At 35.6% G+C, this 15324-nt stretch overlaps 1 protein-coding gene across 1 annotated transcript; it reads right to left on the bottom strand.

The window, feature by feature from the left end:
* Positions 1 to 6: 6 nt before the first annotated feature.
* On the bottom strand, positions 7 to 7933 carry LOC147381684 (beta-glucosidase 12-like). Its single transcript, XM_086430086.1, has 12 exons — positions 7599 to 7933; positions 5925 to 6020; positions 4807 to 4882; positions 4439 to 4513; positions 4255 to 4342; positions 3852 to 4080; positions 1423 to 1538; positions 1073 to 1287; positions 923 to 954; positions 696 to 810; positions 481 to 577; positions 7 to 244 (listed from the first exon to the last, which is right to left on the bottom strand). Exons 1-12 carry the CDS (start codon positions 7857 to 7859, stop codon positions 28 to 30), a joined length of 1617 nt encoding a protein of 538 aa, XP_086286212.1. The 5' UTR covers positions 7860 to 7933; the 3' UTR covers positions 7 to 27.
* Between the last annotated feature and the right edge of the window lie 7391 nt (positions 7934 to 15324).

Raw genomic sequence — 15324 nt, 5'->3', positions numbered from 1 at the left:
AAAGAACAACAAACTGCCTCTAGTGATTTACACCTGCACAGTCCCAGCTGTTAAGGGCGTGGGTTTCACAATGGGATGGGTTGGTTTCAAGAACTTTGAGAACCAATGGGCAGAATTTTTGGGGATTCTGTCCCAATTATCATAATTTGTATGGTTAAGCCCCATCCGGGTATTGTAGCCGCCTCCCATTTCCACAACATCAATTAGAGACCAATGGATGTACCCTTTCACTTGCACACCCTCCCTGTTACACCCAAAAAATAAATAAATAAATAAATAATAAAAAATAAACACCTTAGATTAATTATTCTATCTTCAACATCTGTAAAATAATTCATTATTTCTATGTTCTTGATCCATTAATGCATCCGTCTAAAATGTTCGATCAGTTGCGTACTGTATGCTTGACTAATCAATCAGTCTACTAATTGAATGGCTCAGATGGTACAAAAGAATTTCATTTAAGGGTCCGGGGCTTACTTCATTGCTTCAAGAATTGCCTTGAGATGGTGAATAATGAAAATAGTTCGGTAATTATCGAATGTTACTGATGTTGATCCAGAATCATCAGCAACACCTGCATTTAGCATTGAAAATTCTCTAGTCAGAAACATAAAGGTAGTTCTAATCCAAGCTGTTTATATGCAGATCATCAAGGAATCATGATACATGTATGAGTACGACATGATACCAACCATTCTCAGTGATGTAAATCAGAAGACGGTTGTTTCTGTCGTTGTCGTAGTTTTCCTTCAAATATATCAGTCCTTTTTTTAGCCCCTCCGGTACCATGTAAATTTTGTTCACAAGCTACACATTAAAATAATTACTCAAATTATTAAAAATAAATTTCATACTGAAAGCTATTCTAGTAAAGAAATAAGAAACTTTTAAAATGTTATGACACAATGAAAAATCTTACATTCTCACCAAGGGGTACTCCAGCCCTAGCATCTGAGAGAAACAAATAAACACACGCATGATAAAGAGAAAAAAAAAACATATAAGAATATATCTATATGTTTAAAATGATAATTTTTTAAATATACGTTGGCAAATTAGTCAAAATCACCTGTTGCTTCCAAACATTGGTCCCTAGAAAAGCTAATAGGTACATCTATTGGTGGTAAGGCTCTGGCATATAGCGAAGTATAGTAATTGGCACCAACAAAATCAAATGCTCCTTTAATTTTTTTTTTTTCATCTCCCGTGAATTGTATAAGTCTGTCCCCCGCCAATTTTTTAATGACAGATGGGTAATCTCCCTTGACAAATGGCTCCAGAAACCTGATTAGCATTGTTATGATTACAAAAGTAATTAGATTTGATATTATTATTAAGAAAAATATACATTAGACCAAGCATCAAATGTTATAATCCAAAATATTCAGCTAGAAGTTTGATTAGAGATCAGATACTAACAATCCCGTATGGAAAGCAAGGCCTCTTTCTGCTGCTGCTTTATCGTCGGGCGAGTCGGAGAATGGCACAAACCATATAAGACTCACTGACACGCCAATTTTTCCATTTTGAGTGGCCTGAAAATTAATTGGTTACAGCAAGGCTAGTAAGGGAAAAAAATCATTTACAGAAAAGAAAGAAAGAAGAAAATTTACTATTGCAAATGGCAAGTAACATATTAAATACTAGGGGTGCACATGGTTCGGATTGGTTCGGATTTTGGCAAAATTTGAATTGAACCAAACATGATAGGGTCTACAAATTTGGAATCAAACCAATCCAATCTAATTACCCTATAGAGCCGAACCAATCCAAACCAACCTTGGTTCGGATTGGTTTGGATCGGTTCTCGGTTCTCATACTTTAAAAATAGAAAAAACGAGGGGCCCGTGTGGATACAGGAGTTAGAAGTACTTAGACCATAATTACTCCCAAAAGTACTTTTTGAAGTATTGTCTGAATTAAATGGATAATTGTGGTGTGTTTGGATGCAAATTCTTAGAAGTACTGTGAGAAATACTTTTGATAGAGTTTTGTGTTTGGAAATTATTCTGGATTATGTTAAAATGATCAAAATGTCCTTATAAGTATTATTTACTATTTTTAACATTATAACTCAACAAATTATGCTCCGAAAAAAATAAAAGTAAATACTATTTTTCTCTATAAAAATTTATATAAATACCCAACAAATATAAACAAATGGAAGATATTGTAAGCAAATATATACAACCACTAAAAATATGAAAAAACTTTCACCACACCAATGGATAGTAAATTTGTGTGTAATTATTCACATCAATCTTGTTAGAATAAACTTCCAACCATAGTTGGAACCCTCATAGATAAATCATTGAGTGAACAATTGGGGGAGTTAGAAATCCAAATCCAAATGCTACGCTAAAAGGCTATCACCACATCAATGGATAGTAATATAATATTATTCAATTACATTTTTGAGGGTATGCTTGTAATTTTCAAAATTTATGAGGGGCATACTTGTCCCAAATGTTACACTAAAAAACTACCACCACATCAATGAATAGTAATATAATATTAATGCAATTGCATTTTTAGGATATGTTTGTAATTTTCAAAACTTATGAGGGGCATACTTGTCCCTAATGCTACACCAAAAGGTTATCACCACATCAATGGATGGTGATATAATATTCTTTCAATTGCTTTTTCGAGTGTATGCTTGTAATTTTCTAATTTTATGAGAAGCATACTTGTCCCAATCATGTTATTTTGACGGTATTTTGTGACTCCGTGTGAGAGTAGTTTAGAAAAGTAGCACCATTGGTACTTCGTGAAAAAGCACCAAAATGACTCTATAGTAAAGTAGTTCTCTCTAGAAGCTATTTATTCAAACACCCTTAAAGTGCTTATGACTCCCCACAAGAGTCAAAAGCACTTAGAAAAGTCAATTAACATAGTATTTTTTCTTTCAAAAGAGGAACCATTTGGATTAGATCATAAATAATACTTATTTTTAAAATGAAAATGATTTTATAATTAAATTTTGATTCAAACCTGTATAAATTGAAAATTAGAAGAAACTCAATGAGGCTAAAACAAAAATTATAATTTTAAAATTGGTATTTTGGATGGATTAGTGAGGAAACTAATTCATAAATAATAGATTAACGAATTCAAGCCTAGGTTTGTATAGTATATTTCATCTAACAAACACGGCATAAAGGTTCTCGTAAAAAAAATAAGGAATCAAACTCTTTGAAAAAAAAATTCCATAAATGAGTTAATTCATTTGAGAGTTGAGAGAGAGATATGTGTATATTTTTTATGAGTTTTTGTTAGAAAAAAATAGAGGAGATAAAGTTGAAGACTTTGATGAGTTACCTCTTCATAACATATATATATATACAATCTGAAACCGAACCAAATCAATCGGATATTTTTATATACAATCTGTACTTGAACCAAATCATGCTCAATCTGAACCAATCCAAACCAAAAGGTTTCGGATTGGTTCAGTTCTCAGATTTACCCAACCAATGTGCACCCCTATTAGATACAGTGTATGATTTTCAAGGTTATACCTATTAATATCACTTCATGCAACTACAACATCTTTAAAGTTACTCTAAAGACAAGGGAAGAATGGAAAAGTTGAATAAATAGAGAAGAAGATTTTATTTGAATATAAGAAAAGAAGCATTGTAATAAGGTTGAAATTTAGATACATGATCATCATCTTAAAATGAGCATTGGATGCGTTTAGTGATTATAATTCATCTGCGGTTAGAGTAATCTGTTTAGAGTTAATCTCAAGTTTGGGATTGTATCGATAGTTATCTATAAATATCTTTAATTTCAATCAAAATGATGAGTGCAATTTTTTTCTTCTACTAGATTTGATGTATTACCTTATATTTTTCTTCGTAAAGTCTATAAACAGTAGCATGAGCCATTATGATGTTATGAGCAACGATGTAAGGATTCTTTGTGGGATCATCCTCTACATCATCCTGTGCAACAAATCCCCTGAAATATCCAAATTGCGAGAATATATCTGGCTCATTGATTGTTGTCCAATGTTTGACTCTATCTCCGAAGTGTTGGAAGCATATTTCGCAGTAGGTTTTGAAATCTTCCCTAGAATCGGAAAAAGGAATGAAAAGCACAAATTTTGAATTAAAAAAAAAAATTTCTGAAATAAATGCTCTAAGAAAAGTAAATAGTCATGATATTCTGACCTGAAAAGACCAAGTGAGTCTGTTTGAGTCAAAAAAATCATTTGTCAAATAAATAAGAAAACGGGATACTTACACTATATTGCTACTCATAAAGCCCTTATATTCTTGTTGTAAAGCTTCTGGTACGTCAAAATGGAGCAATGTCACAAAGGGCTCTATTCCTGAAAAAAAATTTAAAAAAATTAATTAATGAAAACAATATGAGAAAAAATGCATATAAAATTACTGTCATAAGAAGAAAAAACTTGTTCTTATACCCTTTAACAGCAATTCATCTATGAGACGGTTGTAGAATTTGATACCCTCTTCATTTATAGGCCCCTTATTACCATCTGCAAGGTCCCAAAATCAAATTGATGGAGAATATGTCTGACATTTTATGATATTAAGGTTATAGACAATCGTGGAACTCCCTCACAGAGAGCTTAAAATGTTACATTAACCATAAGTCGAAGGGAAAATGCTTGGTTGGTTTATAAGTTGACCGATAAATTAACTGGTTGATGACCAAAAATACATTGTTTTAATCAAATTATTTCAAGTCATGATAATAATTATAGTTTTTCATTTAATTAAGAAATATATATATATAAAATTTGAGGGTATTCAATGATAAAGAACATACTAGGCAGGATTCTACTCCAAGAGATTGAGAATCTGTACACATTCATTCCCATGTCCTCCAGCAACTCCACATCATCCTGTAATTGTAGTGAAGTGATCAATTTTGGTATTAGATACAATCTATCTCTACTATATATACAAGAACATTGTCCTTGTGTCATTGATGATCCTTTTTCTTTTGAAATAGTATATATATGATCCTTTATTTCCTTTTTTTGTTGATAAGAAGGGTATTTGATCCAACTTGCGTGTACCAACTATTCCCTCCTCCTCGAACAAGACTTGCGAAATAGGATTTTTAATCCTGCAGTCCGTGGCCACTGATATTAGTAGCCGGTAGTTATCGAACTTGAGACCACAGGGGGAGCACACCCCTTGACCCCGAAGTGCTACCACTCGGCCATCCATGTAGTGATTCTTATTTCCTTTTCATTACCAAGTTGAGATCTTAATAATATGATTCATGGTAGTTTTGTTATATATTTCAATGGTTATTTAAATTACGATAAAGAAAATCAAAGTAAATCATTCCTCAGTAGTGACCATCATTATATTAATTAAAGTTTTGAAAAATCATGGTGTCCCCATTGCAAATCATTTTTTTTTTTCTTACGGTAAGTCTGTTTTTAATGGATTCAATAACAAGTCATTTTTACTATTTACTAAGTATCTTATATATAATAAAACATAATGATTGTCTTCCCAATGTTTATCCCCTACGCTTCATGAAGAAGAATTCAGATTCAGTAAACCATGCATATCGAGGATAAGTTTTTTTTTATTACTTTTATCTTCTCTCTCTTTTTAAGAATATCCCTCCAACTTTATTGCATTTTCTCTTTTACATTCTTCCGAAGAATATCCTCTCAACTTTATATATTATCTTTCCTCTTCTCTTCTCTTTCCAATAATACTCTCAAATTTTATTTATTCTCCTCTTCTACCCCCTTAACTCCAAAGAGGATCCGGATGCCTATTTGGCAAACTCTGGTTTCTTCTATAATGGTATTTAAGCACCAGTACAACAACAACAAAATTAAAACGTTAAAAAAAGAAAAAAAAAAAAAAAGCTAAAAGTGCCAACTATATCTTATCTTTGCATAACTGGTATATATTTACTTTATATTTGTAGTAGGAAAGTGCGGCTGCTTTGCCTTCTAACAAAGAATCCCAGCCGGCTGGTCCTCTCCCTGCTAGAGTTGGTGGTCCTTCAGACTGCAAGAAATGAATAATAGGTTAATGTATGATTGGATGATTTAAACATAAGAAAAATACCACTAAGGTCAGGTGTGATTCCATAAAATGTCTATATTTTGAATCGTGATAAAATGAAGCGCTATCACTTATACGGTTAACATGGAAAGTGGACAGAACCATAGATCTTTTTCTTCGGGATACACAAGGAAAGGATCTACGGTTCTGAGCACTTGCCACATCAACCGTGTACAGATCACATATGTATTTTAACACTTTTGTGAACCTCAAATAAAATATCATTTTTTTAACAAAATTGTTGAACAATGAGAATCGCATCCTCTGTGGATGTATATATATGATCGGAAAAAACTTTGAAGCGGTGATCCCACTTCAAAATTTCGAAGGAACCCTCTCCTTTGGATTACACATGGTATTTTTAAGGAGGTATTCTAAATATTGAAGAAATGTAGTGGGGAGGGTTCCTTCAAAATTTTGAAGCGAGCTGGCCTCTTCATACTGGGTATCAAACTACCAACCTAGGGCACATGAGCCTCCTGTTAAACATTTTTTTTCTTCTTTTTGAATGGTAATGGGGATTAAACCGTTAAATGAACACCAAACAACTATGTGTTTTTCAAAATAGAACACACCACTTCTACTCACATGTTTCTCTCCCTCAACAATTAAATTAGATGTCAAGTCCTTTGCATCTTGTAGGGCATGCCCACGTTACATTTTGCCAAAATTATTATTTTCATTGAATATTGATTGACTTCTTATTTGTAAAATTTCATTTATCTTGCAAAAAAAAAGAAAAAATCCTCACTTGGTGCTAGTAGATATTCATTATTGATCGATAATTTCATTATCCTTAAAATTTGATCTTTTAGATTGGCTAAATTACCCAAGTTCCTCTATTCAAATTTGTCCAAAGCAGCCCATATTTAGTTTCCACAATACAACATGTATACCAGTCCCAAGTAGGGCTAAAGTAGGATGGTCCCATAAGTTTGGAGAAAAATGGCACAATTATGTCAGCCTTGTTGTGGACCAAATGTGTCCCATCTTTAAGGGGCTTGTTATCTGGTTCACCCAATTATTTTTTTTTATTAATATTAGCAATATATAGGAAATAAATTTGAAGCACCCATCCCGCTTCAAAATTTCGGTAGAACCCTCTCCCTTAGATGACACGTGGTGTGTCCAAGGAGGTATCTCAAATATTAACAAAATAATAGGGGTGTGAAATAAAAATGAAAAGCAACATGTCATATAACGAGGAGGGTTCCTCCAAAATTTCGAAATTGAACTCCAAATATATATTAAAAAGTTTATGCAAACACTTTTTTTTCCAAAATCCAATAAAGAGAAATTTCTTAAAAGGTCCTCAACTTTTGATGAATTTCTAATTCTAGCTCACTATTTATTTTAATTTTCAAAAAATGAAGAGCTAGATCACATGAGCGAGATCGTCACTTTGAAATACCTACCATCTCGCTCTTCATGTTTTGGGAATTAAAATGAATAGTAAGCATGAATAAGAATTCCATCATATTTAACACACGCAATGGTAATTTATCCTTCAAGAATGCAAACCTGGTAGGCAGAAGTAGATGCCCCGAACTTGAAGTCAGCTGGAAAGTCTTGCCTTTTCATTTCATAATCATCATGGAAAATATTCGAAGCTTTAAGATTCACAGATTTAGTGGGAGTAGAATCGCATCTTATAAGATTATTTCCTTTCTTACTAAAATTTCCTAATCTCATCTGTCCTCCACAAACAAGAAAATGGTTTCCCTTGTTTGGGTAAGCCAAGTGAGCAAAAGAAGAAGTACAATGTGGAAAGAGAAGGGCCATTGTAGAGAGAGAGAGAGTAGAAGATTTTATTAGAAGTACAGTACGACACTCAACTGTGGGAATACTGGACAATACGATACTTAACTGAAGCAATACTGGAGAGGGATTTGGTTCTTATATAGATGAACCTAAAGAGAGCACGAGGGTTTAATCGTCATTATTGGTTAGAAGAATTAATGCATGAAGTATCATCACGTGATTCACATGTGAACGAACTGACTGTCTTTTTGCTATCTAGTTGTTTGGAAAATAAATACAGGATAGGACCACGTACTAATTCTTATCTAGGTTGTCTCCAGAGAACTTCTTTTGATAGTTGATACTCTAATGTTTAATTATAGAAAATAATTTTGTACTTTTCAACGCCAATTTTTTCTTTTTACTAAGGTATTATTTGTTAAACCAAAAAAAAAAAAAAGTGCTAAATAGCATTATGTATTGTAACTTATAAGCTTTGAATTTAAGTGTTGAAAAAGTTATTTGTTTAGATATTAAAATAATGTTGAATTCATTAAAATTAAATGCTAAATTGATAAAATCATGTTTATTACACATTGTTGAAATTGATAAATTATCTTTTTTACCCTTACAATCATATTATACATTGTTTGTATGTTTCAAATGCCTATTTCTTATCAAACACAATAAAATATATTATATCTTTTAAAATTAAAATACAATTCGTTTTTAAATAATAAGTAATAGTCAAAATTTTAATTTCTAAATAATAATTTTAATTTCTAAAACCCCACAAATTTGAAATTTAAAAAAATAATGTAATACAAGTCACCAAAATTTAAAATCAACATTAAAAAAACTTAATTTTGGATGAATAATTTTTTATGGAAATGAAGAATGTGTAATTATAAAAGCACCCCACGAATTAATAAGGGCAACCCACACCATAGCCATTTTTTTTTTTGTCTTATACGGGTTTAATCGTCATTATTGTTTAGAAGACTTAATCCATGAAGTATCGTCACATGATTCACGGGCATATACATATGTGAACGAACCGACTGACTTTTTACCATGTACTCGATTAGAAAATAAATGCAGGATAGGACCCACATACTTACTTATTCTAATCAAGATTGTCTCTATATATAATAGATGGGTGGTCCTTAATCTTCAACTATGGTAACTAAGATATAAAATCATTTTAAGAGCCTATATACTGCGAGAGAACTTTTGGTAGTTGGTACTCTAATGTTTAAATATAGTAAATCATTTTTAACTTTTCGCCGCCAATTTCTTCTTTTTACTAAAAATATAAATTAAAAAAAACTTCCTTCTAGAACTTGTTTTTGGTATAGCTCTAGGTCTATATAACATTTTTTTATAAAGTTTAGAGATTGTCAATGTAGAAGCAGAATCAAATTTTACCTTGATCGACTCTGCTCTACTTTACTGCACCGAAGTAGCTCCTCAGTCCCTCTTGTAAGCACCGGTGTGGTACCTGTTAGTAATCTTCTAACACTCAAGTTAAAGTTGCAGAGAAAACATTAGTTAAGAATAACAGTAGTTTCAGCCTTTGTCCTCTCAGCCAAAAAGATCATCTTGCTTTTGTTAATTCTCTATTTATAGGTTATTCCTTCAAATCAAGGATTCCCCCTTAATCGGGATGTGATCACGATGAATCCCCTGATTGTAAAGATCCTAAACGGAATTGGAATCTCTGAAACTGAGTCTAGGATTCCTGGGATATCTCCTCCGAGATCTCTGAAGTTGATACGCGTATCCCAAAATGACGCAAATATTCAAACTAGGCCTACCCTACTACACAGACCAGATTTCTCACTAAACTATCATGTCCCATTAGTCAGATCTGGCGTTATTAACTTGGTCTGCCCTACTGCTGGGCAGAATTACCTTACTCCAAGTACCATTTACTCTGCTAGGACACACGTACGATCTAGATAACATATCGTTATTACCCTCTACATTTACCCCTTCTCAAGAAGGCGTGAAGTCTCACCATCTTCTCAAGACATGTGTTTCTCTTCTGATTGGTTGTCATTATCTCCCATCATTACTTTTGTCGATAACGTATCGACGCATTAAATATAGCATCATTCTGATTCTTTTAAACAGTTGAAACGAATTGTCTATCATCTGTAATAGTACACGTGCCCTACTAACTTCCTCGCTTAACCCAAAGGCTATGACGGTTTGGCTAGAAAAAGTTACCCCTGTAGGCGCATGTACTCCTTCTTGCCCAACTATAAATAAGGGATCCCCAATTACTTTTCCTTTTTATCGACCATCTACCTTTGCGCATTCGTCTTCTTGTGCCTCTAAAATTTTTCAAACCTCCAGCCACTTTTACCTCTCTTGTTCTGAGGTAATTTTCTTCCCATTTTACTTTTTACTCCTCTATAATTTCCAGTTCTTCAATGGCCATTAACATTGCTCGACTCCGTAGGGATTTCTTGATCCCCACCTTTATGTCTATTAGTGCCAAAACCATGACGAATGTCATCAGGGAGAAATTTTAGTCTACGCCAACCAAATTAAGGTGGGCCTAAGCTTCACCCTCTCTCCCTTCATCATGGAGGTGTTGAGCAAAATCAATCGAGCTCCTAGCCAGATGTCAGGTAACTTCTATTGCCTAATGGAGAAGGTAACTTCTATTGCCTAATGGAGAGGGTGGAGGATTTGGGGATAACCCCCAACGACTTCCTCTCCAAATACAACCTGAAAGCCATCCCTCGTCGCCCTAGGTACTACTCGTTGTCCTCCAAAAGTGTAGTTATCGCTAAGGTACAATCTCTTCCCAGTGTTGACAAAGGGTGGTACAAGGATCCCTTGATCATTTCTAGGGACTGGGAATTTGGCTTAGGTGTCTCTCGTGAGGCATTTAAGGTTCCTTAGACCTTTCAGGGTAAGTCATGCCTTTAGCTCCTGATAATGTTTGTTTATTCTATTACACTTTAGTTGCATAAGTCAGTCTGATCTGATTTTTGCTCTTTTGCATATTCTTCTGCCCATTCTACTGCAAAGGCTAGGAAAAAGCAGCGCAGAACCACTAAAGAAAAGAAAGATGAAGCCAGGGAAACCCAAACGAAGGAGATTGAAGAAGAGTGGATTTATCATTTCACTTTTCTCCTGCCTCGACCACCTGCACGATGTGCACTTGCTCAACCTTTTAAGTAGGTTACCAAGAGCACCCCCTCACCCCATGCTCATCTTTTCTACCAACTTAGCCCTTTCCCCTGCACCAAGCCCCTTTTTTGACATCATAAATATTAACCTCTCGGACTTCTCTCTCTCTCTCCCTCATTCCGCCAGGTCTAACCTACCTTTTGGAGAGTAAAGCAAGAAGAAAAAAAAAAGAATCTAGTTCCCTATGACACCACGTGGGCTATAGGGGATGAGCAGCTAGTGTTGGTTCACAGCAATCAAGCTGCAATTGTTGATCTGCCTGAAGGGGCCCCTACCCAAGACGGGTAGGGCTCCGACACTATTAGGGAGGTCAACCTTGCTCTTGAGCTCCAACAACGTAAGAGGCGCAGGCTCAAGAGGAAGAACCCTTCTTCTCTCCTAGAGGAACAAGAACTTGGGGGCCTTAATAACTACAAGACCCCTAGAGGATCTAGCCTTTCGTTTGCTAGGCAAAGAAGGACACCTCGTGGAAGGGCACGAGAATCAACACTAGCGGCCTGACTTCACTATGGGTGTTGGCCTGGTCAGCAACAAGGAAAATAGAATGAGAGGCTCTATGGTTGCTACCTCACTCACCTCCTACTCCATCTTTCCCTTGGACACGGAGTCTGCTGAATGGGCCAACCCTAATCTAGCTTTTGGGAAATTTGCCCCAAGGCTTCTACCAAGTAATATATTGTTCTTTCCACATAGGTCTCGTTTTACATCTTATTAGTTTCTCTGATTGCTTTCTTTCTTTACAGGCCAACATGTTCGGGTCATTTGCCCTTTTTAAATGGCATGAAGCTTAGAACCATGCAGCTACCCTAACCAGGGAGTATGAGGAGAAGCCGACTCTTCTAATCACATCACTGAGAATACCATGGAGGTGACCTTGGTTTAATTCACCAAGGCAAACGACGCCTTGGAGGCTAAGAATAACAAGCTTGTGAGCTCGGAGACATCTCCAACTGGCGTTCGCTAGCTAAAGAGAGATAGTATAAAGGAAAGACGTAGAGCTAATAAACCTCCAGGAAAATGTGAAGCAATGGGATCTTGAGCTGGGCTCTCTCAAGGTCGACTTTGAGCAGCACTTGGAAGCTACCCTTGATGATGTTCGTGTTCGTTCTACTTACGTTGATTACCCAAAATAGATGGGTAGATACGGACGAGCAGCTCCATTCGAATTGGATGAGGAAGGTTTGCCAGTCCCTAGCCAAACCAACCCTTTTAATCAAGTTCATGCTCCTGATCAAGCTGAGTTGGTCGACTAATCCAACCCTGTTGAAGATTTGCCACCTTCTACTCATTAGACCCCTCTTGTTGAAGACTAAACGCATTTTTTCTACTCTTGTTATGTTTTCCTTTTCTTATGTAATCACCAATTTCATAATCAATTTCCATTACTAATGAAAAAAAATTCATCTAAATCCTTATTATGTAACTTTCTTAATGAAAACTTTTGCATATGAACAATCTTGCTCTTCTTTTCAACTTATACTTAACTGAACCATTGTAGTTAATGAAAATTCTTCCTTATAAAAAATCTTGCACATCATTCTAACTTACACTTAACTAAACCATTGTAGTTCAGTTAATTAAAACCAAATCATATGAAAAATCTTGCTCTTCCTTTATACTTAGCCATTGCCATGCTCTTATTCGAACGATATTTGTTCTGATCTTTGCACCCTACTTCTTTCCCTAGGTGCTACCTCAAGTTTCTTTTTCTACCTTAGGTAGCATCTTTTTGTGAGGATAAGTGCATTATATTATCAAATGGTGCTCCATAATGTTGTTTCGAGCAACAAAGATTGCTTAGATCCTTAAACCAAATAGAACTGAACTCTATGCTTTACTACTCCAGACAGAACAAGGTCAGTAAAACTCACCCCTAAAAAGGGCTCAACTCAGTGTTTTACCACTCCAGATAAAACAAGTTCATTAAGACCCTGGCCCCCAAAAGAGCCAAACTCACTACTTTGCCACTTAGGACAGAGTAAGATCACTAAGACCTGACCTCCAAAAAAAATCTCCATTTAATACTTTGCCACTCAGGATAAAACAAGGTCACTAAGATCTTGACCTCCAAAAAAGCCCAACTCAGTGCTTTACCACGACAGAGCAAGGTCACCCTGACTCCCAAAAGGGCCCAACTTAGTGTTTTGCCACTCAGGACAGAGTAAGGTCACTAAGACCTTAACCCCCAAAAAGGTCCAACTCAACACTTTGCCACTGAAGACATAACAAGATCATTAAGACATTGACCCCTAAAAGGTCCAACTCAGTACTCTGCCACTTAAGATAGAGTAAAGTCACAAAAACTTTGACCTCTGAAAGAATCCAACTCAATGCTCTGCCACTCAAGACAGAGCAAGGTCACAAAGACCCTGACCCTTAAAAAGGCCCAACTCAGTGCTCTACTATTTAAGACAGAACAAGGTCACTAAGACCCTGACCCCTTAAAGGGCCTAACTCAATGCTCTATCATTTAAAATAGGGTAAGGTCACAAAGACCCTAACCCCCAAAAAGGCCCAACTCTTCTCTCAAGCACGTAGACCACACTGCCACTCCAAACAATAGAGGTCCCTTATGACCCTGAGTCACGATGGGTTGAGCTACGACACACACAATCAAAAGAGTTTTCTTTTATTAATAATACTTTTTGAGATTACAAGTATTCCAAGGTCTACACAACTCTTGACCTGACATAGTGGACAAGTAATAAATGTTTTTTTTACTAATTTTTATCACTATATAATGCCCTTCCTAATTTAGACCTAACTTATTATTGTTCAGCTTTTCTGTATTCTTAAAAATCCTGCACAGTACAAGAATTTCTTCTTTGAACTGCTTTTGCCGCACTTTCTTGTTGAAATATTTCTACAGCTTTTGATAGTAGCTTTCGAGCCTTACCAACATTGCTTCTCACTTCTCTTCAAGCAAGTCCAACTCTGTTACCATCTGTTTGTTGTTTGGTCAGTCTGAACCACTTTCGAACGTGATGTAGGGAAGCTATTTTCTGTAAGAACCACCACATCCATTATATAGGCCATATCGAATGGAGATGACCTAGTAGATGTTCTAACAATTGTCCTATAAGCTTATAGCATTCCACACAACACTGTTGTCCACCTATCTTTAGCCTTTCCTAGCCTTCTCTTTAGGATGTCAATGAATACCTTATTTGTGGCTTTAATTTGACCATTGCATTACAGATATTACGGTGAAGAGAATAGTTGCGTTATCCAATGGTCCTTACAAAAAGACTTGATCTATTCACCTAAAATCTACCTCCCATTTTCTAATACTATTGTACGAAACAGACCAAACCAATCGATTATGTTATCTTAGATGAACTTTTAAGCTTCCTATTATCGTATCCTAGATAGAAGGAGTGCTTCTGCCTACTGAGTGAAGTAATTTGTCACCACAAGCAAAAAAGCTAAGTTTCCTAGTATCCTAGGCAATGAACCAATCAAGTCTATGCCCCACTATACAAAGGGTCATGGGCTGACTATCAAGTTGAGCTGAACAACTGGTTAATGGATGATCCTCTCATGTCTCTAGTAGTTATCACAATGTCAACATGCAGGGCAGCATCTTTCTATAAATACCGTCAGAAATACCCTTAGGAGGGTACTTTATGCGCCAACAACCTTACACATGAATGATTCCCATAGTCTTCTTCATGGATTTCACTCAACACTTCTTCTACCTCTTCCAAGGTTAGGCACGGATTTTCTGTACAACTGCCCATCCAAAAAGGTATAGCATTTTGCTCTAGCCTTTACTCATTTTGCCTCCTTAGGATCATCAGGCAGCTATCATGATTGGATTCAGGCGATGATTGGATTCATCCACTCATGATCACTTGCTACGACCACTAAACTGACTTGTTCAGACTTGTCGATCAATGGTCTTTCCTAATAACCGAATAGGAATTATTTCTTATCCTATCCTACTAGCATCAATACTACTTAGGATCATATGTATGAATGCCTATTATCCGTTTTAGCTATGTGCTCTATCCTTACTTTCCCTACTTGAAGTATGACAGACCTGATCTTCTCAAGGTAGAGCTGCATTTTAGGATCTCGTGTCTCAAATGTTCTGTTGACATGGTTGACCACTAGCTATGAGTCACTATAGACTGTGGCTTTTTTGACTCCCAACCCCATTAGCGTATTCAGACCAAACAACATTGTCTTATACTTTATTTCATTATTTGACACCTTAAACCCTAGCCTGATTGTCTTTTCTAGTCTAGTACCATCTGGGGTGAGTACCACTATTCCAATTTCAAAGCCTTCCAAGTTT

The sequence above is a fragment of the Akebia trifoliata genome, unplaced genomic scaffold (genome assembly GCF_017979445.1).
Source record: "Akebia trifoliata isolate Shusen 1 unplaced genomic scaffold, ASM1797944v1 Contig00301, whole genome shotgun sequence".
NCBI classification, from domain to species: Eukaryota; Viridiplantae; Streptophyta; class Magnoliopsida; order Ranunculales; family Lardizabalaceae; genus Akebia; species Akebia trifoliata.
This window is presented reverse-complemented; position numbering and strand designations above follow the sequence as displayed.

Excerpts from the sequence above, each read along its gene's own strand:
- LOC147381684 (XM_086430086.1), bottom strand. The coding sequence starts at position 7,859 with ATGGCCCTTCTCTTTCCACATTGTACTTCTTCTTTTGCTCACTTGGCT. Across the intron at positions 4,343-4,438 it reads AGATGAATTGCTGTTAAAGG|GAATAGAGCCCTTTGTGACA; the intron begins GTATAAGAACAA and ends ATTTTTTTTCAG. Across the intron at positions 245-480 it reads GCAATTCTTGAAGCAATGAA|GGAGGGTGTGCAAGTGAAAG; the intron begins GTAAGCCCCGGA and ends TGGGTGTAACAG.